The 27,253-nt window shown below is 44.9% G+C and overlaps 1 protein-coding gene across 6 annotated transcripts in view; it reads left to right on the top strand.

Moving 5' to 3' along the window:
• Positions 1-7,486, top strand: part of LOC117349530 (P2Y purinoceptor 3-like) — a 37,442-nt gene extending 29,956 nt beyond the window's left edge. For 3 of the 6 annotated variants that reach the window (XM_033923068.1, XM_033923070.1, XM_033923069.1), the window contains exon 2: positions 5,811-7,486. In XM_033923068.1, coding sequence (XP_033778959.1) covers positions 5,872-6,900 — 1,029 coding nt within the window. In that variant the 5' untranslated portion in view covers positions 5,811-5,871 and the 3' untranslated portion in view covers positions 6,901-7,486. The remainder of the gene's footprint in view (positions 1-5,810) is intronic. The other 3 variants (XM_033923074.1, XM_033923072.1, XM_033923073.1) reach the window with 1 other exon arrangement.
• The last annotated feature ends 19,767 nt before the right edge of the window (positions 7,487-27,253 follow it).

Raw genomic sequence — 27,253 nt, 5'->3', positions numbered from 1 at the left:
TTAAGATAAAAGTAAAAAAGGAAGTCGTGGCCCTGAATGCCTCCTGCAGCCCCAGATCACCTGCCCGCCCCGACTCTCCCACCCTTCCCTGCAGTGCAAGCCTGTAGTTTTAACCCGCGGGCTTAAGCGGGTTAAAACCACGGGCTCCCCCCAAAAAAATCTCTACTGGGCCCGGAGATCCAGCGCATGTGCTATAGAGCGATCCAGGCAGGCAGATGGGGGCATTCTTCCGATTGCCCCCATCTGCATATTGGCGTTTTCAGAATTCATCAGACCTGCCCGGATCGGGCTCGATTGGGCAGGTTCGTGAATCTAGCCCTTAGATCGCTTTCCAGAGAACCTTGGTGACTTAAGCGAAGAGCAAGGTGAAAGATTTCACCAAGACTAAAAACAATGGAAACCAGATACCAAGGGAGATGGGATGCACACATGATGGCAGACTATGGTTGGAATCTTATGCGGCAGATTCCACTCTCAGAAGTCTTACTAAAGGAGCTTCTTGTGTCAAATGACTGGACAGTTTGTATCAGAAACTTGTGTTTTTGGTATGAAATAAGTAGATTTTCATGTTGTACACTTTTCTTTCCATTTTTAATACGTTTCTTTCATGCTTAAAAGGTATTAATTTAAACACTATAATAAAATATCCAGATTTTTGAATGGGCGAGCAGAGTGAAGAGTGGTATATGGCACAATGTCTGTATCTCAAAAACTAGAAATGATAGGAGAAAACTAATGCCATTTTTGGAACCAGCAGGTCAAATATACCCAGAAACAGGTCTAACATTTGAGGAGCCAAAATGAGTGTTGGCCAGTATAATGTTACATTTTGGGGTAGCTAAAGACTGCCTGGCCCACCTAATCAGCTGGAACACAATATATTGCAAAAGGATCTTAATGTTACACTGATCGATGATACTATTTTAACTGCTGTAACTCGATTACCTTCTTTAAGGAAATATATATATTTTTTTGAAATGCAATATAAACTGCTATTTCGATTATTCATCTCTCCTAAGTGGGCATATCAAGCTAAGTTACGCTCTTCTTCCTGCTGCGTGACATGTGGATACCGTGAAGCTACTCTTGGCCATATGTTTTGGTCTTGCCCGGCTGTACAGGTGTTTTGGTCTAGTTTATTTACCTTTATTGGACAAATTTGGAAGATGACAGTACGTCCCTCACTAGAACTGCTTTTTGGGGTCTTACCCTCCCATCATCCTAGACAACCAGGCGCTAGAGTTTTCCTGCGATGATCAATCTTGTCTGCTCTCAAATGCATTTTGTTACTTTGGTTAGAGCCCACAGTTCCCACGCTTCCTTTGTGGAGATCTCAGATGATTACCTTGTTAGCCTGGGAACGTCGGAGTATCCTGGACCTTTCTTCAATACATGGTCTCCAATTTATGGCTATCTGGGAACCTTTTTTGAACACTATGACACCTGTGGCCAGAAGTCGTATTTTGAATTATTGAATATCTCTCTAATTATGTTTGTATATGTGTACTAGCTCTCATGGGACTCCGGACAGGAGGGGGTGGGGGTGGGGGGTGGGGGGGATATAGTAAAAGGCTGAGCTTTGTTTGTTATATAGAATATTGGATTGGTTTGTTTATGCTCTAATAAAAATTGTTTAAACATATATTGCAAAAGCTTAGCTGCTCATCTGATGAAGAAAGTCAGGGGTTAGGTGTAAACCAGGGATCTCAAAGTCCCTCCTTGAGGGCCGCAATCCAGTCAGGTTTTCAGGATTTCCCCAATGAATATGCATGAGATCTATGTGCATACTTTAAATATTCATTGGGGAAATCCTGAAAACCCAACTGGATTGCGGCCCTCAAGGAGGGACTTTGAAACCCCTGGTGTAAACTAATTAGTTAATGAGCCATTAGCAATCAATATAATTGGTGTTAACTGGCATTCATTTGGGTTTGCATTTAGATTTGCCCTGCACCCTGTTGTATAAAATGCACACCTAAATTACAGGGCACACAACTCAACAAGGGGACATGGTGATCAGAGAGACATGTGTCTTCTTTTAGACTGTTGGTAAAGTCATTAATTCTAAATATTTTGGATTACTGTAATATAGTTTACTTAGTGGGTTATCAGAAAAATCTTCATAGACTCGATATCATACAAAACATGGCAGTCCGATTAATTTTCAATCTGAAAAAATCAGATCATGTCACGTCTTGTTACGTCTTGTTACGTCATGTTACATCTTGGGCTAGATTCACTAAGCAAACCGATTGTGTACCGATTGGTTTGCAAGCCTTTTGTGACCAAATTTCCCTCCAACCCCATTCACTAAAGCCTGTAGCGATCCGATCCCGACCCTCTCATGCAAATTAGCAAAACCCCATGCAAAATAGCCAAGCGACTGGTTCACTAACAATTGCTTGGTTATTTTGAATCTGGTTTTACTATTGGCAAACCCGACTGCTGCAGACCTATCGGTAACTGAGTTACCGACAGGTCTGCAGGTTTTTTGACAGACCTGCCTGTCTTTTTTATTCATTTTTTTTCCATGGCACAGATATTTTGCATGTGTTACACACACAAAATATCTGCCTCATAAAAAAAGAAAAGACAGGCATGCCTGTCAAAAAATGGCTGAGGGCCCCCCGGCAACCCACTCCCTCCTGCAACCACCCGACGCTGCCCTCCCCACCCGCGCGAATGGCCCACCCCTGGTCGAGCCTGGCCTGATCCAGCCCAACATCTCCCCTGTGCCTAAAAGTTGGGAACAGGAGGAGTACTGAGTCCCTCCTGCTCCTTAGGCTTCCCTCCAGTGCTGTCTTCCAGAGCAGGAGGAACCTCGAAGTCCTCCTGCTCCTTCGTCTCCTCCTCTCCTGGATGACGCACTGCGAATGTGGGCCTTAGTGCATCATGTGCATCATGTGATGCACAGGGAGGAGCCTAAGGCCCTGATTGGCTCAGGTGCCTCAGACTCCTTCTCTCTTGGGAGGGGTCTGTGGCGCCTGAGCTAATCAGGGACTTCCTTAGGGCTGAGCCTAAGGAAGTCCCTGATTGGCTATTACTTTGAGACCAGAGTCAGATTTAAGTTTAGTTGTATATGCTATAAAGTCTTACATGGTTTAACACCTGATTATCTTGTGGATCACTTTTTTATTAATTCATAATGCCCAAGACGTAATTGTAATTTGTTTACTTTTCCATTAGTAAAGGGTCGTTTATATAAGAGCTATTTTCAATGACTCCTATCTTTGTAGGCAGCTTCTTGTGATAAAGGGATAGATTAACTTACCTTTCTGATTGGGTCCGATCCGTGGCAGGCCGACAAATTCTCAATGCGTTCTCATGTAAATGGGGGTAATTGAAGGCACGTCCCCCCACCGACCGCACAGATTGCTCTCCAGTGATCCTGACACATGCGCAGACCATCTCCTTTGCCTGTAGATGGTCTACACATGCTCACCGCAAAGATAGAGCTTGAAACTTTTTTGTTGTTGTTGTTATCACAGAGCTGGAAACTTTTGCAAGCCCATGGTTTTAACCCGCAGGTTGAAAGCGGGGCTGCACAGTGGGTTAAAACCACAGAGTCGGGGCAGAGAACAGGGGTTTTTAAACAAGCGACTGGTCCTGAGCAGTCGTTTGTTTATTGATTGGGCAGCCCAGTCAGTGTTGCTAAAATTGTTTTGTGAATCACGTCCTTCCTACTTTGCATGCCGTTCCCCCTTATTTGCATGCACGGATTGGATCAGAGGATGATTGGCACAGTGGTTAGTGAATCGGATCGGTACACGATCAGTGGGCTTAGTGAATCTAGCCCAGAGAGTATGTAAATCTGTTAGTTAACTGTCTCTTACCATTATTGAAAACTTACTTATTTAAGAATTTTTTGTAATTTTTAGGCCATTTGTTTTTATTTTCACTGCTTTGATTTTCTTTTATAAACTGCATAGAACTCCTAAATTACTGAGATATAAAAATAAATTTGTATGTTATGGGTGGTTCAAGACATTTACAAAAATTAGATTTGATGTTATAGAATTTGGCTAATTATGCACCCAATTATTATTAATAACACAGCAGGCATTTACAGCAGGTTTTAGCACAGCGCTTACTAGCTTAAATGCTGATCTTCCCAGCGCTTCCTCCTCATGTGCACAGTTATAGAATCACCCCCTAAATCAGGGGTCTCAAAGTCCCTCCTTGAGGGCCGCAATCCAGTCAGGTTTTCAGGATTTTCCCAATGAATATGCATGAGATCTATGTGCATGCACTGCTTTCAATGCATATTCATTGGGGAAATCCTGAAAACCCGACTGGATTGCGGCCCTCAAGGAGGGACTTTGAGATCCCTGCCCTAAATGTATTTACAAAAAGATATCTTCCAGATTTTGTAGAGCAAAAGGTAGATCATTGGGGTGCTGAAGGTTGATGGGTCTCCAGAGAGATGTGGGCAGTGGTAGAGGGGGCATGCCCGTGAATGTTTTGCTTCTGGAAAGTGAGAAGCAAGCACTCGCTGTCTGAAAAAGTGTCCGTTACTCATTGAACAAGCTTTAATGAGCTGGAACGGCTGAATCAGCAGCTGCCTCGGGGAAGCAGGGCTGAAAACATTAACTTCTGGGCTGTGGAAATGCTGAGTGCAAGCCCCTGGAAATGGAGGGGGTGAGGGAGGAAGTGTACAAACAGTTGGATTTATGGAGCACAATTTAATTTATTTGACTTATTTAGATTGAGCTCACATGTTTTCAGTAGTATCTCAAGGTGAGCCACATTTGGGTATTTCCCTGTCTCCAATGTGAATGTTTTTCAGGACGATACAAATACACTGCTAGATAGATTGCAGTCTCTGATCTGGGGGGGGGGGGGGGGAGAAGGAGGACACTGGGGTGTTCTATAGATGTATGGGGGGTAATTATCCATAGATTGCCTAAAGTTACTACACTCTAACTTCCATGGTGCCAATGGTGGGGGGCGATCCGCCCTGGGTGCTGTCTTCGTGGGGGGTGCCGGCACCGGTGTCTCGCCTCCTCTTTGCTGCCCCGTATACCTCTTTAAATGCATTAGGGGGGTGGGGAGCGCGAAGGAGAGGGGTGTTCTCGATGGATCTCGGTGTGGGGGGGAGGGCTTTGGGAACATTTTTGAAAACAAATTAACACTGTGCTAGGGATGTTCCTGACGGCAGCAATGTTATGCTATGTTTCTGTATTTGTTTTTGGGAGTGTTCTAAATAAAGAATTATTTTAAAAAATTGCCTTATGGATGTATGGCATAGTGAGGATGAATGAAATGTGCGATGTGTCAGTAATGAAAGGCAAAAAGGAGAACAACAAAATGTTTGGCACTTTGTAACATGAAAGGCGCCTATGTATTCTTCTCATGCTATGATTCTAAATTCAGCCAACAAAGGCCCAAATTCTGTAACCAGCGCCTAAAGTTAGGCACCTATTTTGGAGGCGCCCAACTAGATAGGTGGCTATTGAAATGGAATAACAAGCCCAATTAAGCTTTTTAATCAACACTGATTGAAACCTAGGTGCCTATCAAGAAAGCGCGATTCTGTAACAAGGCGCCTCTAAAAATTTAGGCGGCCTTCAAAAAATTGGCGCTATGCATGTTAGTCATGGGCGTAGCTATGTGTTAGGCGCCTTCTTACAGAATCACTGCTCTTAAGTCTGCTTAAGCGCTCTCATGGGCACCTAACTTTTAGTTGAGCCTAGAGCTGGCCTATTTAATGGGCGCCTCCAAAATAGGGGCCGCTCAGCGTGATTCACTAATTTGCCCTAAAGGTTTTTTTTTGCGCTAATAAGCTTCTTACATTTCCTCTTCTGTTTTAGAGTTCACTTGTGCTGCCGCCTCCACTGCAATGAAACAGCTGCCCTAAAAATCTGCAAGACAATGGTAGACGCAGATGGAAACCTCAGGTCCTCCAGCATGTCCAGAAATGTGACTAGCATTCACGCCTCCTGTCACATTAACGAGTCCTACAAGTACATCTTCTTACCCATGTGCTACTCTTTCACCTTCATCCTCAGCCTCGCCCTGAACTCCATCATCCTCTATCGATCACTCCGCCGAACCAAACAGTGGAATTCCTCCCTCATCTACATGTTCAACCTGGCCCTGACGGACTTCATGTATGGACTGTCCCTCCCATTCCTCATTGCTAGCTACATCAAGAAAGACCAGTGGATATTTGGTGACTTCATGTGCCGATTGGTCAGGTTTCTCTTCTATTTTAACTTATACTGCAGTATCTTCTTCCTCACCTGTATCAGCTTTCACCGTTACCTTGGTATCTGTCATCCTATGAAGACCATCACCATGGAGACAAAGAAGACTGTGCGGGCCATCTGCTTCCTAGTCTGGATGATCATCTTTGCCCTCACCAGCCCCATCTTCCGCTTTGCAAAGACAGCCACTTCTGGGAACAGCACCATCTGCTGGGATGATGCCCTGGACAGTGATCTTCTCCATTATGTGCCTTATGGAATCTTTTTGCACTTGATTGGCTTCTTTGGTCCTTTCTCCATCATTGCCTGGTGCTACTCTCGGGTGGTAAAGACCATTTTTCAGACAATGAACAGCCAGCAGTTCCAGTCACCAGTGCCTGGCCTTAACAAAAGGCGTAAGTCTATTAAAACCATTGTTACCATCACCCTTCTTTTTGCCTTGTGCTTCTTTCCATTCCACGTCACAAGAACACTCTTCTTGATCCTCAGAGCCAGTCCAGGCATCAACTGCCGCACAATGAGCATAGTGTCCATCTGTTACAAAGTGACTAGACCTCTAGCCAGCTTCAATGCTTGGCTGAATGCTCTGCTCTACTTTCTCACCAAGGACAAATGGAGTCAGAATTGCCTAAAGACTTGCAAGCCAGAGAATGAATCCAAGTCTTCAGGAAATATCTTCAGACCCTTCTCATGAGCTGCTAGGCAACAAACTCCTTATTCAGACCTCGTAACGACATAAAAATGCTAGAGTGATCAACTCTGCAGTGAGTAAATGCCATCTTTCCTGCATGGAGGCATGACTAAAGTGCAGGCAGGTGGATAAAGTATTTGTCAAGGCTGGAAATGTCGTGGTGTGCTAGAATTCTCTCAAAACATTCTAACCAAATGTTGCTTTAGCCTGTAACTCAGGACTCAGGTTCTTAGCTGGAGCACTAAGGCTGAAATCACAGGCTTGCAGTACTTGCTCAGGAACCAAGAGGAGAATATTTACCTTGGACACTTAAGTTAGAAAGCCAGGACTGTCATATTTACCTTGTGCAATATGGCTGGAAGTGGAGGATTTCTATACTTATCCTGGATATGTTAAGAGAAATTCTATAACTTAGGCACCCACATTTACACATGCGTTGCAAATGTAAATATGTAGAATACTATCATTTAACCCTCCATTGCACTAGATATCATAGTTAGATTGTGAGCCCACAAGTACAGATAGGAAAAATACTTAAGAGTACATAAGAATATAAGAACTACCGCTGCTGGGTCAGACCAGTAGTCCATCGTGCCCAGCAGTCCGCTCACACGGCGGCCCCTAGGTCAAAGACCAGTGCCCTATTTGAGTCTAGCCTTACCTGCATATGTTCTGTTCCAGCAGGAACTTATCCAACCTTTTCTTGAATCCCTGAATGGTGCTTTCCCCTATAACAGCCTCTGGAAGAGCGATCCAGGTTTCTACCACTCTCTGGGTGAAGAAGAACTTCCTTACATTTGTACGGAAACAATTCCCTTTTAACTTCAGTTAGTGCCCTCTGGTTCTCTTCACCTCGGAGAGGGTGAACAATCTCTCTTTCTCTACTAAGTCAATTCAATATCTTGAATGGTTCGATCATGTTCCCTCTCATTCTCCTCTTTTGAAGGGAGAAGAGGCCCAGTTTCTCTAGCCTCTCATTGTATGGCAACTCCTCCAGTCCCTTAACCATTTTTGTCTCTTTTCTCTGGACCCTTTCAAGTAGTACTATGTCTTTTTTCATGTACGGCGACCAGTGTTGGACGCAGTATTACAGGTGGGAGCGTACCATGGCCCGGTACAACGGCATAACCTTTTCAGATCTGTTTGTGATCCCCTTCTTAATCATTCCTAGCATTCTTTTTGCCCAGGTTTTATTGACGTCTACAAGTACTCCCAGGTCTCTTTCCTGGAGGAAAAGTGGTATATCAAATAAAAATAGCCATAATCATAAGAATATAAGATGTGCCGCTGCTGGGTCAGACAAATGGTCCATCGTGCCCAGCAGTCCGCTCACATGGTGGCCCTTAGGTCAAAGACCAGTGCCCTACAAGAGTGAGCCTAGCCTTACCTGAGTATGTTCTGGTCCAGCAGGAACTTATCTAACCTTTTCTTGAATCCCTGTAGGGTGCTTTCCCCTATAACAGCCTCCGGAAGAGCGTTCCAGATTTCCATAAGTGTTAGCAGGGTGCCTAAGTGCTATTCTGCAATTCCTTACATAGGGTGTATTTGCAAAAGGGGCATACACAGAGATGAAGCTTGGGTGGAATTGCACACAGAACTTACAAAATACTGTAAGTTATGTGCCCCTGTTAAACTTAGGTATCTGCACTTATGCCAGCTTCATGGCTGATGTAACTCCAAGTGCCTAAATATTAGGAATCTAGACATCTAGGTTCCATTATAAAGCACCTGGAAGACCGAGCTTCACTCGGAGAAATATAGTTAATTATGTCTTGAAATCATGCTTTTATCAGAGTAACTGCCATCTGTGTGTTTGTGAACTGCCCAGGTTATGTCATGAAATCATGCTTTTATAGGGGTAATTGTCCTCCTGTGTGTGTATGAAGTGCCAATCTGTTTAATTTTCCTCGGGTTGTGTGCTGAAATCATGGTTTTATCAGCCTAACATCCCTCCTGTGTGTTTTCCAATCGGAAAATCCCAACCCCTAGACCCAACCCCCAGGCCCGCTCAGTTCCACCCATCCCTACCCTGTAATGCCCTAATCCCAGTGACGTGGCACAGGGAAGGCCCCAGCGGTGAAGGCTGCAAAGCAGCCTGTTCAGTGCTGCCGCTGCTGCTGTTTGGAATGGAGGTATGTCGGCCTCATGGTGGGAGGGTAGCGGAGTTCTGTGCGGGATGGGAAGGAGAGAGGGAAAGATACTGTGCAAGTGGATGTGTGAGAAAGGAAAGATGCTGCACATGGGGGGGGCGGAGAAAGGCTGCCGCCGTCAAATCGGGGAGTGTCGGGGACATTCAGGAGGGGCTTCGGGGGTCGATCCAACTAGGGCTTATTTTCGGGGAAACACAGTAGTATAGGATTAGGCATCCTTGGGTCACCTAAATGGAGGCTCCCAGTTGTAAAATTGCCTCCTAAGGGATGAAGATTTCCACAGATCTTGATTTCTTCCCTTTCAGGAAGCTGCCACATGACCACAGATATCTTATTTATCTTCTTAAAAATCCTTAAAATGATGAACCTAAAAGATAAAAAGATGAACCTAGGGTAGATATGGCCTGGAATAATTTTACTACTCCATCCTGGCAACAATTCTCCAAATACTACATAAAATACGCTGATTCCTACAGCAGATTAGACTGCTGCCCCCCAAATATAATGGAAGTGGCTCCGGTCACTTTTAAAGCCAAGTTATACAACTGGCTCTCCTCTCTTTTACTAACCGGTACTTTTCCTGAGGATTTAGGCCAGATTCTGATCACCCCGATCGTCAAAAGTCCTAGAGAATCCACCAATCTGACATCCAATTACAGAACAATTGCGAGCACTCCCTTGTTCATTAAGCTGATGGAAGGCTTGGTCAACCAGGAACTAGTAATGTATTTGGACAAATTTAACGTACTGCAAGACAATCAGTCAGGTTTTCATTCTGGGTTCAGCACTGAAACTGTCATTGCATCACTGCTGGATTTCCTTCATATCTTATTCAGTCAGGGTACCAGTGCCCTAATTCTGCAGCTAGACCTAAGTAGTGCCTTCGATCTGGTTGACCATGCCATCCTGATTGACTGTTTGGAATCAATTGGTTTTTCAGGTAACATGTAAAAATGGTTTCGGGGGTTTTTGAGCAAACGGTCATATCAAGTCTATAGTAACAATAAAAAAATCCTATGGTTGGGTAAACTCCTGCGGAGTCCCGCAGGGTTCTCCTCTATCCCCCACATTGTTCAACATCTACCTTGCTTCTTTGGGGAACTTACTACAAAGCTTAAAAGTTAAATTTTATATTTATGCTGATGATATCACCATAGTTATTCCCCTTACTACCCTGACCTCCGAGACAAAGATTCATCTATTATCCATTCTAAAGCAAATTGAACTATGGATGACTGAATTCAAATTGAAGCTCAACACAGATAAAACTAAATTTTTCCTGGCAAGTCCTAACGACAAATTCAAAGACTCATCGATCTCCTTGAATGGTCAGGTCTTCCCTATTGACCACTCCATAAAAATTATGGGAGTGACTCTGGACCGCCAACTTACTCTAAATGCTCACACAGATTTATTGGTTAAAAAATGCTTCTCGTTACTATGGAAATTCAGAACCATCAGAAAATTGATGCAGCATCTTTCTGCTTACTGGTTCAGTCTTCCATCTTGAGCATGCTTGATTATTGCAACATCATCTACCTGGGATCCTTCAAAAAAACCATTCTAAGACTCAAGTCATTCAAAATTCGGCAGTTCGACTGATCTTTGGGCTGAAGAAATGGGAAAACATAAGCCCATATTATCAAAAACTCCACTGGCTGCCCCTGGAGGCGCAAACTCTGTTTAAGTTTTCTTGTCTGTGTTATAAATCAATATTTGGTCTGGCCCCCACTTACGTAGTTTCCCAATTTAACCTGGCAAGTTCTATTAGGCCCACACGAAGAACACATCTGTTCACCTATCCGACAATAAAGGCCTGCCACTACAAAAGATTCCTGGACAGAACCCTTGCCTTTCAGGCAGGCATATGGAACGATTTGCTGACTAACATCATCACGCACTCCTCAACCTATTTCAATTTTAGATAATTGGTAAAATTGAGTTTGTTCAATCGATTTGTAAACTAAGAATTTTTATACCTCTGCTAATTCAACCAGTAACCTTAAGATCTATATAGCTTTCCACTTCTTCCATTATGTATGATTGCATTGATGACTTTGAGAACCTTAAGAACTATATAGCTTTCCATTTCTTCCATTATGTAAGACTGTATTGACAACTTTGAATTGTGACCTCTTTGCTGATTGTCCAACGCTTCTTGTTGTAAACCGCCTCGAACTTTCATGGCTTTGGCGGTATATAAGAATAAAATTATTATTATTATTATTAAAATGTACTACAGTTCATTTCACTGACTACTAAGGGAGTGGATGCTTAGAACTTTATACTCATCCCAGACACTAAAGGGCAAATTCTATAAGAAGTGCCCAAAAGTTAGGCACCTAATTAGGCACTGTTCAGTACGATTCAAGTAAAATTGGGTGCTGTTTAGTGAATCGCGCTGAGCGGCACCTATTTGGTCACCTATTTTGGAGGCGCTCAATAAATAGGCCAGCTCTAGGCACAACTAAAAGTTAGGCGCCCATGCGAGCGCATAAGCACGCTTAAGAGCAGTAATTCTTTAAGAAGGCGCCTAACACATAGCCACGCCAATGACTAACATGCATAGCGCCTATTTTTGAAAGCCACCTAAATTTTTACAGGCGCCTTGTTACAGAATCGCGCTTTCTTGATAGGCGCCTAGGTTTCAATCAGTGCTGATTAAAAAGCGTAATTGAGCTTGTTGTTCAATTTAGATAGGGGCCTATGTAGGTGGGCGCCTCCAAAATAGGTGCCTAACTTTAGGCGCTGGTTACAGAATTTGAGCCTAAGGGCCTGATTCTCAAAACCGCATTATAAATTAGGCAACGGTAGGTGCCCTATTACCGCCTAACTCAATTGGTTTAATTAGTGATACACATCTCGGTAATTGACTGCATCATTTAAAACCAATTAAAAAGTAATGTTTTAAAAAACATAGGTGCCTATAGGCACCTACAAAGAATGCTGTCCAAGTCATAGAAACATAGAAATATAGAAATAGACGGCAGATAAGGGCCACGGCCCATCTAGTCTGCCCACTCCAATGACCCTCCCCTACCTATCTCTGTGAATAGATCCCACGTGAATATCCCATTTGACCTTAAAATCAGGCACGCTGCTGGCCTCAATGACCTGAAGTGGAAGACTATTCCAGCAATCAACCACCCTTTCAGTGAAAAATAATTTCCTGGTATCACCGTGCAGTTTCCCGCCCCTGATTTTCCACAGATGCCCCCTTGTTGCCGTGGGACCCTTGAAAAAGAAGATATCTTCTTCCACCTCGATGCGGCTCGTGAGATACTTGAACGTCTCGATCATGTCTCCCCTCTCTCTGAGTTCCTCGAGTGAGTAGAGCTGTAACTTCTCTAGCCGTTCCTCGTACGGGAGATCCTTGAGTCCCGAGACCATCCAAGTGGCCATTCTCTGGACCGACTCTAGTCTCAGCACATCCTTACAGTAATGCGGCCTCCAGAATTGCACACAGTACTCCAGGTGTGGTCTCACCATGGATCTACACAATGGCATAATGACTTCAGGCTTACGGCTGACGAAACTCCTGCGTATACAACCTATGATTTGCCTTGCTTTGGAGGAAGCTTGCTCCACTTGATTGGCAGCCTTCATGTCCTCACGGACGATCACCCCTAAGTCTCGTTCTGCTTCAGTTCTTGTTAGGATCTCGCCATTAAAGGTGTAAGTCTTGCATGGATTTTGGCTGCCCAGGTGCATGACTTTGCATTTTTTGACCAGCGCTCCAGTAGAAGTAAGTCATGCATCATGTTGTCGGGCATTGAATTTTTGTCTGTTGTGCTTTTGCCCACTACATTGCTTAGTTTGGCGTCATCGGCGAATAATGTTATTTTACCTCGGAGCCCTTCTGCCAAGTCTCTTATATAGATGTTGAACAGGATCGGGCCCAGGACGGAGCCCTGCGGCACTCCACTGATCACCTCTGTCATTTCGGAGGGGGTGCCCTCTGAAGCCTACCTCCAAGCCAGTTCCCAATCCATTTCGTCAATGTGTTGCCCAATCCTATAAAACTCATCTTGCTCAGCAACCTGCGGTGTGGTACACTATCGAATGCTTTGCTGAAGTCCAGGTATACGATATCCAGGGACTCCCCAACATCCAGCTTCCTCGTCACCCAGTCAAAGAAGCTGATCAGGTTGGATTGGCAGGATCTCCCCTTAGTAAATCCATGTTGACAGGGATCCCGTAGATTCTCCTCGTTCATGATCGTATCCAATTGGTGTTTGATTACAGTTTCCATTAGTTTGCTCACTATTAATGTGAGACTCACCGGTCTGTAGTTTGCTGTCTCCATCTTGGATCCTTTCTTGTGGAGTGGAATGACGTTAGCCATCTTCCAGTCCAACGGGACGTTACCTGTACTAAGGGAGAGATTGAAGAGCGTGGATAGCGGTTCCGCCAAGACATCACACAACTCCCTGAGCACCCTGGGGTGTAGGTTGTCAGGCCCCATTGCCTTGTTAACCTTGAGCTTTGACAGCTCGCAGTAGACACTGCTGGGTGTAAACTTGAAATTACTAAACGGGTCAACTGATTGAACCCTTGTCTGTAGCTGAGGGCCGAGTCCCGGTGCCTCGTGGGTGAAGACTGAGCAGAAGTATTCATTTAACAGTTGGGCTTTTTCCTAGTCCGTTTCTACATAGTCTCCGTCTGGTTTTCTGAGACATACTATCCAGCATAAGTTCTTATTTCTGTCACTGATATACCTGAAGAAGGATTTATCTTCTTTCTGGATGTTCTTCGCTAGAGTCCCATCTGTAGAGGCACCTACCATCACTTCCGTCAAAAGTAGGCATGATTTGCAATGGAAGTGGATGTGTAGGGTAATGAAATGGTTAACTGTTGTTTGAAATACTGCTCTGGCCTACATAGCTGGAAACAGTGTACAATCTGCTGACATCATCTGCTTGAAATGTATGTCCCTGCCTTACCACACTGTAAGCTAAATAGATAAGAGTTTGAGCCATGATGTACCCTGCCCTCCTGAACATGTAACAGTTAGAACTGCAAGGTTTAGATAAACAGGTAAATGAACTAGCTTCCTATAGGACTATAAGTTGTACCCCTGAACCTATCACAAGTGCTGGCTTAGGACCAATAATAATTGTAGAAAAGTTATAGAAGTAACAAATGAGAAGTTGTAGATTTTGCATATATTAGTTTGTGAAAAGGGCATAAAAGTCCGTGCATTTCCTGTTTCTGGCACTCTTGTAAGCAGGCTGCTCACTGCACAAGAGTCCGGCATGCTGTAAATAAACCTCTTGTACTTTCTTCACGCCTCTGACTTTGTGTGTTCAAGTGACCTTTCAGATGTAGACGCCGGTATGCGCCTCTGTAGACACAATTCTCATCACAGGTAGGTGCCTACTTTTGACATGGTCACAATCCTGCACTTTTGTAGGTGGCTGCTGATAATGGCACTGTTTTTAGAATCCAGCCCTAAAAGATTATAAAATTCAGAAGACCTGTACAAATCCTCCAAAGTGAGAGAAAGGAAGTTTGACATGCCTCATTTATCTTGGACACTATGGAATAGGAAATCCAAGACTCCTTTACTTAACCTGGGCACTAATGTTAAGAAGCCTGGGACTCCTATATTCCATGTGGAGATTAAGGAATGAGAAGACTGAAGCTCCTATATTTATTTACCTTGAAAGGTTTGATGCTTTGGAAAATGTTTTAATCTGTTCCTTAGAGGAAATCTGATAGCAATAAAAACTGATTCTGCTTCAAGAAATGAGATTAATTTTCATAGTAAAGAAATGTTAAGAACATAAGAATTGCCGCTGCTGGGTCAGACCAGTGGTCCATCCTGCCCAGTAGTCCACTCACACGGTGGCCCTCAGGTCAAAGACCAGTGCTCTAAATGAGTCCAGCCTCACCTGCGTATATTCCAGTTTTGCAAGAACTTGTCCAACTTTTGAAACCCTGAAGTGTGTTTTCCCCTATAACAGATTCCGGAAGAGCTTTCCAGTTTTTCACCACTCTCTGGATGTAGAAGAATTTCCTTATGTTTGTACGGAATCTATCCCCTTTCAACTTTAGAGAGTGCCCTCTCGTTCTCCCTACCTTGGAAAGGGTGAACAGTCTGTCTTTATCTACTAAGCCTATTCCCTTCAGTATTTTGAACGTTGCGATCAAGTCCCCTCTCAGTCTCCTCTTTTCAAGGGAGAAGAGGCCCAGTTTCTTCAATCTCTCACTGTATGGCAACTCCTCCAGCCCCTTAACCATTTTAGTCGCTCTTCTCTGGACCCTTTTGAGTAGTATCATGTCCTTCTTCATGTACGGCGACCAGTGCTGGACGCAGTATTCCAGGTGAGGGCGCACCATTGCCCAGTACAGCGGCATGATAACCCTCTCCAATCTGTTCATGATCCCCTTTTTAATCATTCCTAGCATTCTGTTCGCCCTTTTCACCGCTGCCGCACATTGCATAGACGGCTTCATTGACATGTCGATCAGAACTCCCAAGTCTCTTTCCTGGTAGGTCTCTCCAAGTACAGCCCCGGACATCCTGTATTCATGCATGAGATTTTTGTTACCGACATGCATCACCTTTCACTTATCCACGTTGAACCTCATATGCCATGTTGCAGCCCATTTCTCAAGCATGTTTATGTCACGTTGCAGATCATCGCAACCCTCCTGCGTCTTCACTACTCTGAATAGCTTAGTATCGTCCGCAAATTTAATCACCTCGCTCATTGTACCAATTTCCTGATCATTTATAAAGATGTTGAAGAGCACAGGTCCAAGCACCGAGCCCTGTGGCACCCCACTGGTGACGCTCTTCCAGTCCGAGTATTGTCCATTTATCCCCACTCTCTGTTTCCTATGCTCCAGCCAGTTTTTGATCCACGTGAGTATTTCACCCTCGATTCCATGACTCGCAATCTTCTGAAGTAGTCGTTCATGTGGAACCTTGTCGAATGCCTTCTGAAAATCCAGATAAACAATGGCGACTGGATCGCCCTTGTCTATTCCCCTGTTTACCCCCTTGAAGAAGTTCAGCAAGTTTGTCAGACAAGATCTGCCTTTGCTGAAAGCCGTGCTGGCTGGTCTTCATCAGACCGTGTACGTCATGGTGATCAATGATGCGGTCCTTTATCAGCGCCTCTACCATCTTTCCCGGTACCGAGGTCAGACTCACCGGTCTGAGTTTCCCGGATCTCCCCTCGAACCCTTTTTGAAGATCAGCGTAACATTTGCCATCTTCTAGTCTTCCCCAATTTGATTGACAGGTTGGCTATTAGTTGAAGCATTAGTTGAAGAATCAGAGGGCTTTTGTTGATGGTATTTGGATCTGCGGGGAGGCATGTGATTGGAAGGGATGTGATCGGTGAAGGGTGCAGGTGCTGCTTGGAAGGGGAGTGAAGGGACAGTAATGTAACCTTTTAAGATGCGGCCTGGGAGCATTGGACCTTGCTTTGAGGTTTGATGTTCCCTGGACAGTAAATTTTTCCAACTATAATGCAACTTGCAGTGTAACTCATAAGTTGTATTATACAATTTACATAATAATTTTGCAAGTTAGTACTATTTGGTCCACATCAGTGGCATACCCCTGCTTGCTGGCTACCCAGAGCGGAACACCCCCTCCCCTGGTCAGAGTATCCCTTCCTCTGAGTAGCAGGGGGTGCATAGAGTGGTTGCAGGGCTGTGATCTACATGTGTGCAGCTGTTGGCTCTGCCGATCCCCCATCCTGGAACAGTAAGTTGATGTCAGAAAGCATTGGAAGATGAAAGAGGCAATGGCTGCACGCCCTTTATTATCGGTTGTTTTATTTCCTAGTTTGTTAGCATAGTAGTTTTTCTTGGCTTCATTTGTGTTGAACTTGTATTTGTTAATTGCTGCACGCCACTGTGCTCTTTCTCCATTTCCAATCCAACCATCTGCATTGTTGTTTGTCTGTTCTTAGCGAGTCTGTAAACCAGGGTGAAGTTCGATTTGGTTTTATTTTACATGGACGGAGGGGGGTAATGGTGTCTAGTGTGTTAAGTTATGGTTTCATTCCAGTTGGTTAGCATTAAAGTTGTGTTATTCGTTGGGGCAGTGAGAGACTCGGATACTGTGTTCCAGAATAGTTCAGGTCTCATCTTTCTCCGCACTAGTTTTGTATCCTTGATGGTCTTGCTGTTCTGGTCTTTGTCTTTGAGATTGAGACAGAAGTTCAGAAGGTAGTGGTCAGACCATGGAACTGGGGACCATTTGACATTGCTAGTGAGATTTATGGATGCGGAGGATGCGAGTAGATCAAGTGTGTGGGGCCTGAGGGGGCACATGTGTGGGGCCTGAGGGGGCAAGTGTGATTTGACAGTTGTCAAGTAGGGCTTTGAGTTTGGTGACCTCTTTGTTGACCGTGGATTCAAGAGGGAGATTGATATCTCCCAGGATGATTAGTTTATCGTGTTGGCAAACTAGATTGGTGATTATTTCCATTATTGTGGTGATGGAGCTAGATTGGGAGTTAGGAAGTCTATAGACCAGAAGGATTCCTACGTTGTTCTGTGAAATTAGTCTTATCTTCCAGTTTGCAAGCAATGTATTCCAGATTGGTGTGAGAGCTTGAGTCTATTTCCGAGATGATATAGGCTTTTTTGTGAATAATTGCTAGGCCGCCTCCCCATTTGAGTTTTCTCAGGAGTTGAAGTATGTTGTATCCTGGGGGGACAGAGGTGGGGGAGTTCTAGGGTTAGGGTTAGGTTTGGTCTTTTAATCATGTTTCCGTGATAAATCCTAGGTCTATATCTTTGCTGGTGATCAGATCATTTATGAGGAATAGCTTATTGACCATTGATTTTGCATTCATGTACATGCAATGGGCGGAGGAGGGTTCGTTATTGTTTGGTTTCATTGTTAGGTTGTTGTGTGGCTTAGGGAGGGGTCGTTTTCTGTGTATATGTTTGTCATGTCTCTTGGTCCAGAGTATGGGAAGGAGTCGACTGCTTCCACCATGACCTACCGTAGGTTGTGTAAGAGGTTCTTGCGATCTGGGCCTTTGCTTCTTGGGATCTTGTAAGGCATTGAAACTGTGGTTGGGAGATATCTTATGTAGTGCTGTTAGGGTGGTGAGAAATAGAATCGGGAGCTAAGAGAAAGAGAGTTTCATTTTGTGGGTTTGTTTGTTTATTTTTGAGGGGGGGTTTGTTGAGGTTACAAGGCAATAGTTAGGAGAGAAGAGTCTTGTGTAAAATGAGACAATTATTGCCTTTGAGAGTTAGGGAATAGGTAGTTGTGCCTTTGTCTGTGTCATTCTGCTTTCTCTGTGTGCTTGTCTGTCCGTTAGCTCTGGGGAGTACAACTCTAGCTTGTTGAAAAATTAGGGTTTCGATGAGGTTGTTAGAAATTTTGTGTATCTGACTCTTTTTGATGCCAACCTGTCACTTTCCAACCATATCTCTCAGGTGGTATCTTCCTCATTTTACTACCTGCAACAACTCTGGAAAATAAGGAACTACTTTTCTGAGTCTGACTTCACCTACGCCTTGGTCCTCTCCCACATGGACTACTGTAATGCACTATACAATGGTCTCACAGTAAAGAACATATGGCGTCTCCAGCGTGTACAAAATGTGGCAATCAGACTTCTATAAAACCTCCGTGCCCATGACTCTGTCTTCCAGGCTCTATCATCCGCCTAGAAGTCGCAAGATTGTTGGCGGTATATAAGAATAAAGTTATTATTATTATTATTATTATCATCAGTTCACTGGCTGCCTGTAGTCAAACATGTCTTATGTCAAATAGGTCTGATGCTACCATTCAGATCTTTGCATGACATGACGCCAGGCTACATGACGGCCAAGCTTCCTCAGTATGTGCTGAACAGGTCTCTCTGCTCCCAGAATGAAATATGCCTCAAAACACCTCCTGGTCATGCCCTTAAACTGCAAACCACCAAATGACATTCCTACTTCCACTTCATATCGAGCCACTGGAATTGACTGCCACCTCAGATCAGATCCCTTGAAGGACTCCTCAACTTTAGGAAAGCAATAAAAACATACCTTTTCACTTAACTCCTCCACCACAACGATGGATTACAAAGAAATGTATATTGGTACTAGATCTTCAGTATGTGTCACGTTAGTATAAGCCAAGAACAAAAAACAAGACTGTGAATGTGAGGCACTTGATGTCATTGTTTATTGTAATAATTCTTCTTAAACACTTCAAATGGTGCAGGTAAGAACATAAGAATAGCCTTATTGGGTCAGACCAATGGTCCATCGAGCCCAGTAGCCTGTTCTCACAATGGCCAATCCAGGTCACTAGTACCTGGCAAAACCAAAGGAGTAGCAATATTCCATGCTACTGATACAGGGAAAGCAGTGGCTTCCCCCATTTTTTCTTCAATAACAGACTATGGACTTTTCCTCCAGGAACTTGTCCAAACCTTTCTTAAAACCAGCTATGCTATCTGCTCTTACCACATCCTCTGGCAATGCTTCCAGAGCTTAACTATTCTGGCAACATGTTCCAGAGCTTAACGATATCAATCCATACAGATAAAACAAAACCACACATCAAAAAATTGTGGTGTGGACTCAATACAGTCCGTGTTTCAGTTCTGAATGCCTTCTTCAGGGGTCCAAATCCCGAATGCCACAGGATTTAATTATGCTCTAAAGCATACAGTGTTGTGTGAATGTGAAAAGCGTCAATGTAGAAGCTCAGAAAAGAATGCACAGATTACAAACAGGCAAAAAAAAAACCTGCAATCAAGTGCCTTAATGCCACTCTGTATGCAAGCAGCTCAGCTTGTATAGCAAACTATTATTATTATTATTAAGTTCTTATATACCGCCATACCCAAAGAGTTCTAGGCAGTTCACATCAATTAAATTAGGATCCGGTCTGAACACGGATTTACAAAATTTTGTCGGAATTACAAGCAACGAGGAAGGAAGTATTGGGGTTTTAGCAGATGTTTATCATAGTTGGATTGGAAGAGAAAAGGGAGGGAGAGGGAACCAAGAGAGGGGAGGGGGAGAGAAAGGAAGGGGTGGGGGGGTAGGATTGTAGCGGGGAAAAAGGGTTAAGGGTCCTGTTCGCGGAAGAGGTGTGTTTTGAGAAGTTTTCTGAAGTCGAGGTAGGTCGGGGCCACTAGCATCATTTGGGCTAGCCAAGGGTTCAGCCTGGCCGCCTGGAAGGCGAAGGTTTTGTTGAGGAATCCTTTGAGCTGGCATAATTTTATGGAGGGGAAGGCAAACATCTGAATTCTGCGGGATTTCCTATTGGTGCAATACATAGTGAAATGGGGGGAGAGGTATTTTGGTGAAAGACCAAATACTGTTTTGTAGCAGATGCAGGCGAACTTGAAAAGGACTCGGGAATCGAAAGTATTCATCAAAGTATTTCTTTATGGTACGGAGTTTCCAGAGTGCTGAAAGGCCTTTCTTGACAGTGAGGTCGGTGTGATTTTCTAGGGATAAATGTTTGTCAAGCGTGACTCCTAGTATTTTTAATGTTTGTTCGAGTGGGAAAACCAATCCTTTCACTTGGATTGTGGTGTCTTTGATTTTGTCTTTGGGGGTGGCTAGGAAGAATTTTGTTTTGTCCGGGTTGAGTTTTAGTCTGAAGGAGAGCATCCAGAGTTCTATCTGACTGAGTATGCTAGTTATGTAGGTGAGAAGTTCCTGGGATAGACTGGTTAGAGGGATGACAATTGTGATGTCATCTGCATAGATGAAGAATTTGAGCTTGAGTTTGTGAAAGAGGTTACTGAGGGAGGCGAGGTAGATATTGAACAGGGTGGGGGACAGGGGGGAGCCTTGTGGTACGCCGCAGGAGTTAACCCAGCTGTAGGAGAAGTTGTCATTTTTGCGTACCCTGTAGGATCTGTTTCGTAGAAACCCTTGGAACCAGCTGAGGACCAGGTCGGAGATGCCAATGTGGGCCAGGCATTCCAGGAGAATAGTGTGGTCGACTAAGTCAAACGCACTGCTTAGGTCAAATTGCAAGATCAGGGCGCTGGAGCCCCGACTGAAGAGTATGTGCAAGTGGTCAAGTAAGGAGGCTATAATGGTCTCTGTGCTGTGGTCCGTGCGGAAGCCCGATTGATTGTTGCTTAGGATATTGAATTTTTCCAGGTATGCGGAGAGTTCTGCTTTTACTACCCTTCCGCGATTTTGGTAAATAGCGGTATGCTAGCTATTGGTCTATAACTGGAAGGTGCGTTGGAAGGTTCCTTTATGCTTTTTATGATTGGGATTATTAAGATATGTCCTTGCTCTGGAGGAAAGTTTCCTGAGGATAGTAAGGAGTTGACCCATAATAGCATGTTTGCTTTGAAGTGGATCGGAGCCGTTTTCATTACATTTGGGGGGCAGGTATCTAGTTTGCAGAAGGAGTTGGTGTATTTGTTATAATATTTGTTGAAGGTTTTCCAGTCGATTGTGGTAAAGTGGTTCCAGTTTAAGTCGGATCTAGACCCTTGGTCTGGTTTAGCTATGTCGATGTCAGGGAGGATGGGAAAGAGCTCCAGGGGATTGGTCATGGTGGGTAATGATGATCTTAGTTTTAGGATCTTGGAGTTGAAGAAATCCGCTAGGGTGTTGGCGGTTAGTGTTGATTCTTCATGGTTGTTAGTAAGTGTTTCGATGTTGTAAAGGTTATTGACGAGTTTAAGGAGGTTGCTGCTGTTGGTTGTGATGTTACCAATTAAGTGGGAGTAGAATTTTTTCCGTTTTTCCTTGGTAAGGTTTTTGTAGGTTTTTAGTTTGAGTCTCCAGGCAGTTCTGAGTTCCTGGGTTCCTGACTTTATCCATGATAGCAGCTCTGTGTCGAACCATCCCTCCTGATTTGTGGTTCTGATGTGGCGGGTTTTTATAGGGGCTATTTCATTTAAAATGTTTGTGCTGTCAATAATCCAGGCGGACATGAGTTGATCTGTTTCTTCGTTTTGTTTTGTGTGGCCTACATTAGTCATCATATATTGTGTGGCCTACATTAGTCATCATATATTGTGACATAGAACACCATCCACAGACAAGTGAACCCCCCGAGCTGTAGAATTCACTCCATATGTTAGTGACCCTCCCCCCATATATCCCTTATTGAAGTAATAATGCAGTTACTCATACTTTGTCAGCGAGCAAACATACCAAATCAGAAGGCATGACAGCAACACAAGTCATATTTGCTTGTGCTCATTGCACTAACATGGAGTTCTGGCCATGACATCCTCCATTCGTCCTCATCCGTCAGAATATTGTGGTATTAGCCACTGGCTGGCTGTGGTTCAACAGCCAGAGTGTTAAGAGGCCTATCTATATGTATGCATATCTGTCGATGTGCTTGACAGACACAGCCTTCCCCTTGCTGAGGGTGTGTGGCACAATGATCTTGTGGGAGGTAATGGTAGGGTTGGGTGGTGGGCAAAGAGAGGCCAGGTTTAACATGTTGTGGCCTGGAAGTCAGCTGCTCAGTCTGGCAAAGATGCTGAGCAAATGTTGAAGACACAGCTTCCACCCTATTCCTGTTACTACCTGCCACATTCAGTGCTTCAGGCCCTCACATAACAGTTATAAAAGACCAGGGTACAAGGGAACCTTTTTGAGGCTAACCCTTGCTACCTATATGTACCCATGTGTGTTGCCATTCCCTCTTTCCTGCTGACTGTATCCGGCTCAGGTTTCCATGTTTAGATAGTAAGCTCTTGGGAGTACAGACTGTCTGCTATGTGTTCGATGTACAATAGTGTGTAGGTAGGCTAGTGTAATATAAACTATGAATAGTACTGGTAGATGGGGGGCGAGAAGGGTGAGATGACAGACACAATAGGGGTGGGAGGGAGGTTTCATCTATAAAGGCAGAACACTGATGATGGACAGGAGGCGTGTCCAAACTCTGGGAATGTGCATGGAGGAGGGACAACTTGGAGAAAATAGGGTTAAAGGACAGGAGACCGAGCAGAGAGACTCTAGCATCGGCACAACAGTCACACAAGAGGTGTACCCATGCAAACTCAGGATCAATATGAATAAAGGATCAGTAACTATATGCCCTATTTCTCCACACACACACACCCTATATATTGGCCACAGCCAATATATATATATATGGGTGTACCAAACCAGACCAGTGGGTGTGTCTTACCTAGCAGTACCTGGGTGCCCTATACGGGCACATCAGTAGAACCAGCATCTCCTCAACCTCCGGGAATGGGCCCGCCAGCATGGAAGGGCAGGATGGCTGTTAGCAGCTGTAGGCAGGGCACACCCTGCTCCCTGAATGGCATTTGCATCATGGCAGATCCCGTCCGCAGCCACAAACATCCATCCTGCTGTTCCACACTGGCAGACCCATTCCCAGAGGTCGAGGAGATGCTGGTTCTACTGATGTGCACATATAGGCCACCCAGGTACTGCTAGGTAAAATGGACCTACTAAAACAGGGGCTTATTTAACAGTTGTTCAAATCGTATAGGCCCTTTTTTCTGGCCTAGACTATACAGGGAGCCAACCTATAAGGGGGGAAGGGGGCAATACAGTAGTCAGCCTTACATTCTCAATTGTGCCTCAGTGCTTAGTTGAATGGCGCTCAGCATTGTGCTACTGGAGGTGTATACCTAACGTGACCATTTATTTTTTACATCAAAACGGGACATCTCTTAATATTCAGCTCTGCCCCCATCTTTCCCTAGCCCCGCCCCCAATTTCATCCATTCATTTTTCATGTACACACAATATCTTATTAATTCATAATGGTAAACATAAAATTTTAAAAAAACACAAAGCACGCTGTACACAGAGAAAATGTTAATTATCATTTACGAGTTTTGGGTTTTTTCCAAGATGTTAAGGCAGATTACTTTAAAATATGCAATGTCATCCCAGTAACTATAGAAAAATAGACAAATATAGTGCAAAATATAGACAGCAGATATAAATTCTTAAAACGGACACATTTTGATCACTAAATTTAAAATAAAATCATTTTTCCTACCTTTGTTATCAGGTGATTTCATGAGTCTCTGGTTGCACTTCCTTCTGACTGTGCATCCAATCTTTCTTTCGCATACAACATTTCTTTCACAATCCAGCCCCATCCCCTTTGGATCCAGGTCTCTCTCTCTTTTCCCTCCCCAGATCTAGTGTCAGTTCTCATTTGTACCTTTGTTCCAGGTCTCCCTCTCTCTCCCTCCTCTGTTATGATCTTAAATCTCCCTGTTCTTCCCCAGGGTCTCTCCCTCTCTGTCTGAACCTCCCATAGTCCTGCATCTGCCTCCTGTCTTTCCCCTTTGGTTCAGGCCTTTCTCTCTCTAGCCTTTCTAATCTGCTTAACCCCCCCCCCTTTCTCGCCTCCCTTTCTCCTTCCCTCCCAGCAGATTTTAGCATATCTCTCTCCTCCTTTTGTCCCCTCAGATCTGGTATCTGTCTCCTTCCTCTTTTCCTCCTTCCAGGTCTGGTATCTGTCTCCTCCCCTTCCCCCCTGCTCAGGCATCTCTCTCTCTCTGCTCCCTTACTCCTGTTCTTCCTTCTCAATTTATTTTCTGCCTCTGTCTAAATTCTTTCTTACTATTCAGTCCTCAATTTCCCTCTTTCATTTTGTCTACCTATAGCTTGCCACCTCTTTCCCTCACCCCTTCCAGTATCTAACTCTATCTATCAATCCAGCATGTGCCCTTTTTTCTTTCTTCTCTCCACTTCCTTTCAGCGTCTACTTCCCTCTCTCACCCCCTTCCATTCAATGTCTGCCCCCCTCCCCACACTTCTATTCAGCATCTGTCCACCCTCTCCCCACCACACTTCCATTCAGCATCGGTCCCCCTCTCTCACCCCTCCCATCTACTGCCCTCTCTGCCCTTTCCATCCAGTGTCCACCCTCTCTCTCAGTGTCCACTCTCTATCTCTCTTCCATATGACAATTTCTCTCTTTCTATGTCCCTTCAATAAGCTGTCTGTCCTGTGTACCTTCTCTCCTTTGTACATGATTCATTTCAGCTTCACCCCTCTTCATTTTTCTGTCTCCACCCCTTCCCCTGTACTCTGGCATCTGTCTCTTCTCCTTTCCTTCCTTCCTTCCCACTCAACCCCATGGCCTGGCATCACACACATTTCCTTCTCTTCTACCTCCCCCTCCCCCCTCCATGCTCTGGCATCTCCTCTCCTTCCTTTCCCTCTGGTCTAGCATCTGTCTTCTTAGTTTCCCTTCCCTTATACCCTGGCACCTCTCTGCTCTCCTCTTCTATCTCTTCCTCCCCCTCCATTATCTGGCATTTTCTCTCCTTCCTTTCTCTCCCTCCCTCCCTCCTTCCTTGCCCCTGGTCTGGCATCTGTCTTCTTCCCCCTCCATGTGCAAGTGATGGGTAAATGCAGATACTCAGTTAGAGAGTTGGCCTTAGAGTGCTGGTAAAAAAGTTGAAAAATAGGACTTTAGAAGTGGTCCTTTGAATACTGGCTACACTTGTAAGAGAGCCCATAAAATCCTGGCTTTGTAGAATGGTCAGTCACACTGGATGCTAATCGTTTTGAATTTTCTTCTTCTTCTCCTTCCTTAAGGTATATAAATAATCCTTACAGGAAGGAGAAAAAGAAAATCCAAAACGATTTGCATCCAGTGTGACTGATTAGAAGTCGACTGCTTGAGTTTTGTACGCTGGGCGGTTACCTGTCAGTTGCTGTGGCCCTCGGGATGTGGCGGGCAGTCTGCCACCTTCACGAGGTCTCTCTCCGGTCTGGGCCCATCTCCGTTGCCCGGTAACCCCAGCGGAGGCAGGTAGTGGGTGGGAGATGGGAAAGCGTCCTGTTGTTTCCACAGTAACGGCCCGTAAGTGAATTGAACTCAGGCCGCGGGGCTCTAACACGGCACGCACTGCCTTCCCTTCTCCTCCGAAACAGGAATGACGTAATTTCCTGTTTCGGATGCAAAGGGAAGCCAGTGCGTGCCGTGTTAGAGCCCCGCGGCCTGAGTTTAGATCGTTTGCAGGCAAGAGGGTAGTGAGGGAGTAGAAGGGAGGGAAAAAGACCTCATCAGACAGTCGGGGGGGGGGAGGGGGGGAGACCAGGCCCTGCCCTGCCTTGCCCTTTTTGCTCCCCCCTTAACGCTGGTCCTGGGGCAGGGAGACAGCCCATTCTCCTGCGATCCCCTGTCCCGTTGGCTCCACACACAGCTTCGGGACGCCGTCTCTGAAAACGGGACATTTCAGCGTCCCGAAGCTATGCATGAGGACAACGGGACAGGGGAGCTGAAAAAGGGACAGTCCCGTTCAAAACAGGACGTATGGTCACCTTATGTATACCACAGCTACCTTTGAGCCATGAGTTATAGAATTTGGACCTTGGTGTCCACATTGGCAAATGTGATGTTGCCAATGTGGTGTGCCATCGTCCCCTTATGGCCAATGTAGGCAGATGCATGGCACGGACCCTGGACATGAAAGCGTTGAATGGGTGAAGGGTCCCCGTGACTTTGTTGTATCCTTACCTCTCAGGGCCTCCAACTCCTGCAGTATCTCAGCAAGGAAGTGGGGCTGTTTTTGCCTCAGCTACTGGGCCTTGTTCTTTAGATCCTCCATCTGCCAAACAGAATAGAGATTAGCTTTGCATGGAGTTCATTGTGGAAATATGGCAAAGCCAAATAGCTTATGGCTCTCCAGGACATTCACTGCCCACCCTTGTGGCCCGACTGGCCCCACACAGAGAACAGAGTCACTGCACCTTCACCTAGCAGACCTGGGTTTCCCACCTCTCTCTCGAGTCTCCCATACCTTTCATGAACAGCTACGTTTCTAGTCTCTCTCACACTAGAGGGGACAAGCTGGCATATGGCAGGCCAGGAAACAGCCTTAGCTGTTTATCAACAGCTTGTGACAGCTATGAGTGACTTTAGGTGTTTGCTGCTTACAGGTAGGGTGACTATCTTTAATCAGGACAAACAAGGTCAAGACATGACCCTACCCTTAACCCAACCTCAATCTCACTCTGCCTTTACCTCTACCGTACACCCCCCTCATAGTCTAAGTTAGCATCCTATGTGGCCTTTGATGCTTCTCTGTCTCCCTCCCTACTGCTGACATGGTGTAAGGTTCGCATAGGTCATGAGAAAAAGGAGGACAGATTGACACGTGTACTTTTGACTTGCACCCAGCTATGTCAATACATCTATGTAGCAACTTATGGCATCCCTATTCGGGTGGGGGTGGGTATGTGTGAAGGTTGAGGGCACACCACCAGAATGGAGGCCTTCT

This window comes from Geotrypetes seraphini, chromosome 16 (genome assembly GCF_902459505.1).
Source record: "Geotrypetes seraphini chromosome 16, aGeoSer1.1, whole genome shotgun sequence".
NCBI classification, from domain to species: Eukaryota; Metazoa; Chordata; class Amphibia; order Gymnophiona; family Dermophiidae; genus Geotrypetes; species Geotrypetes seraphini.
This window is presented reverse-complemented; position numbering and strand designations above follow the sequence as displayed.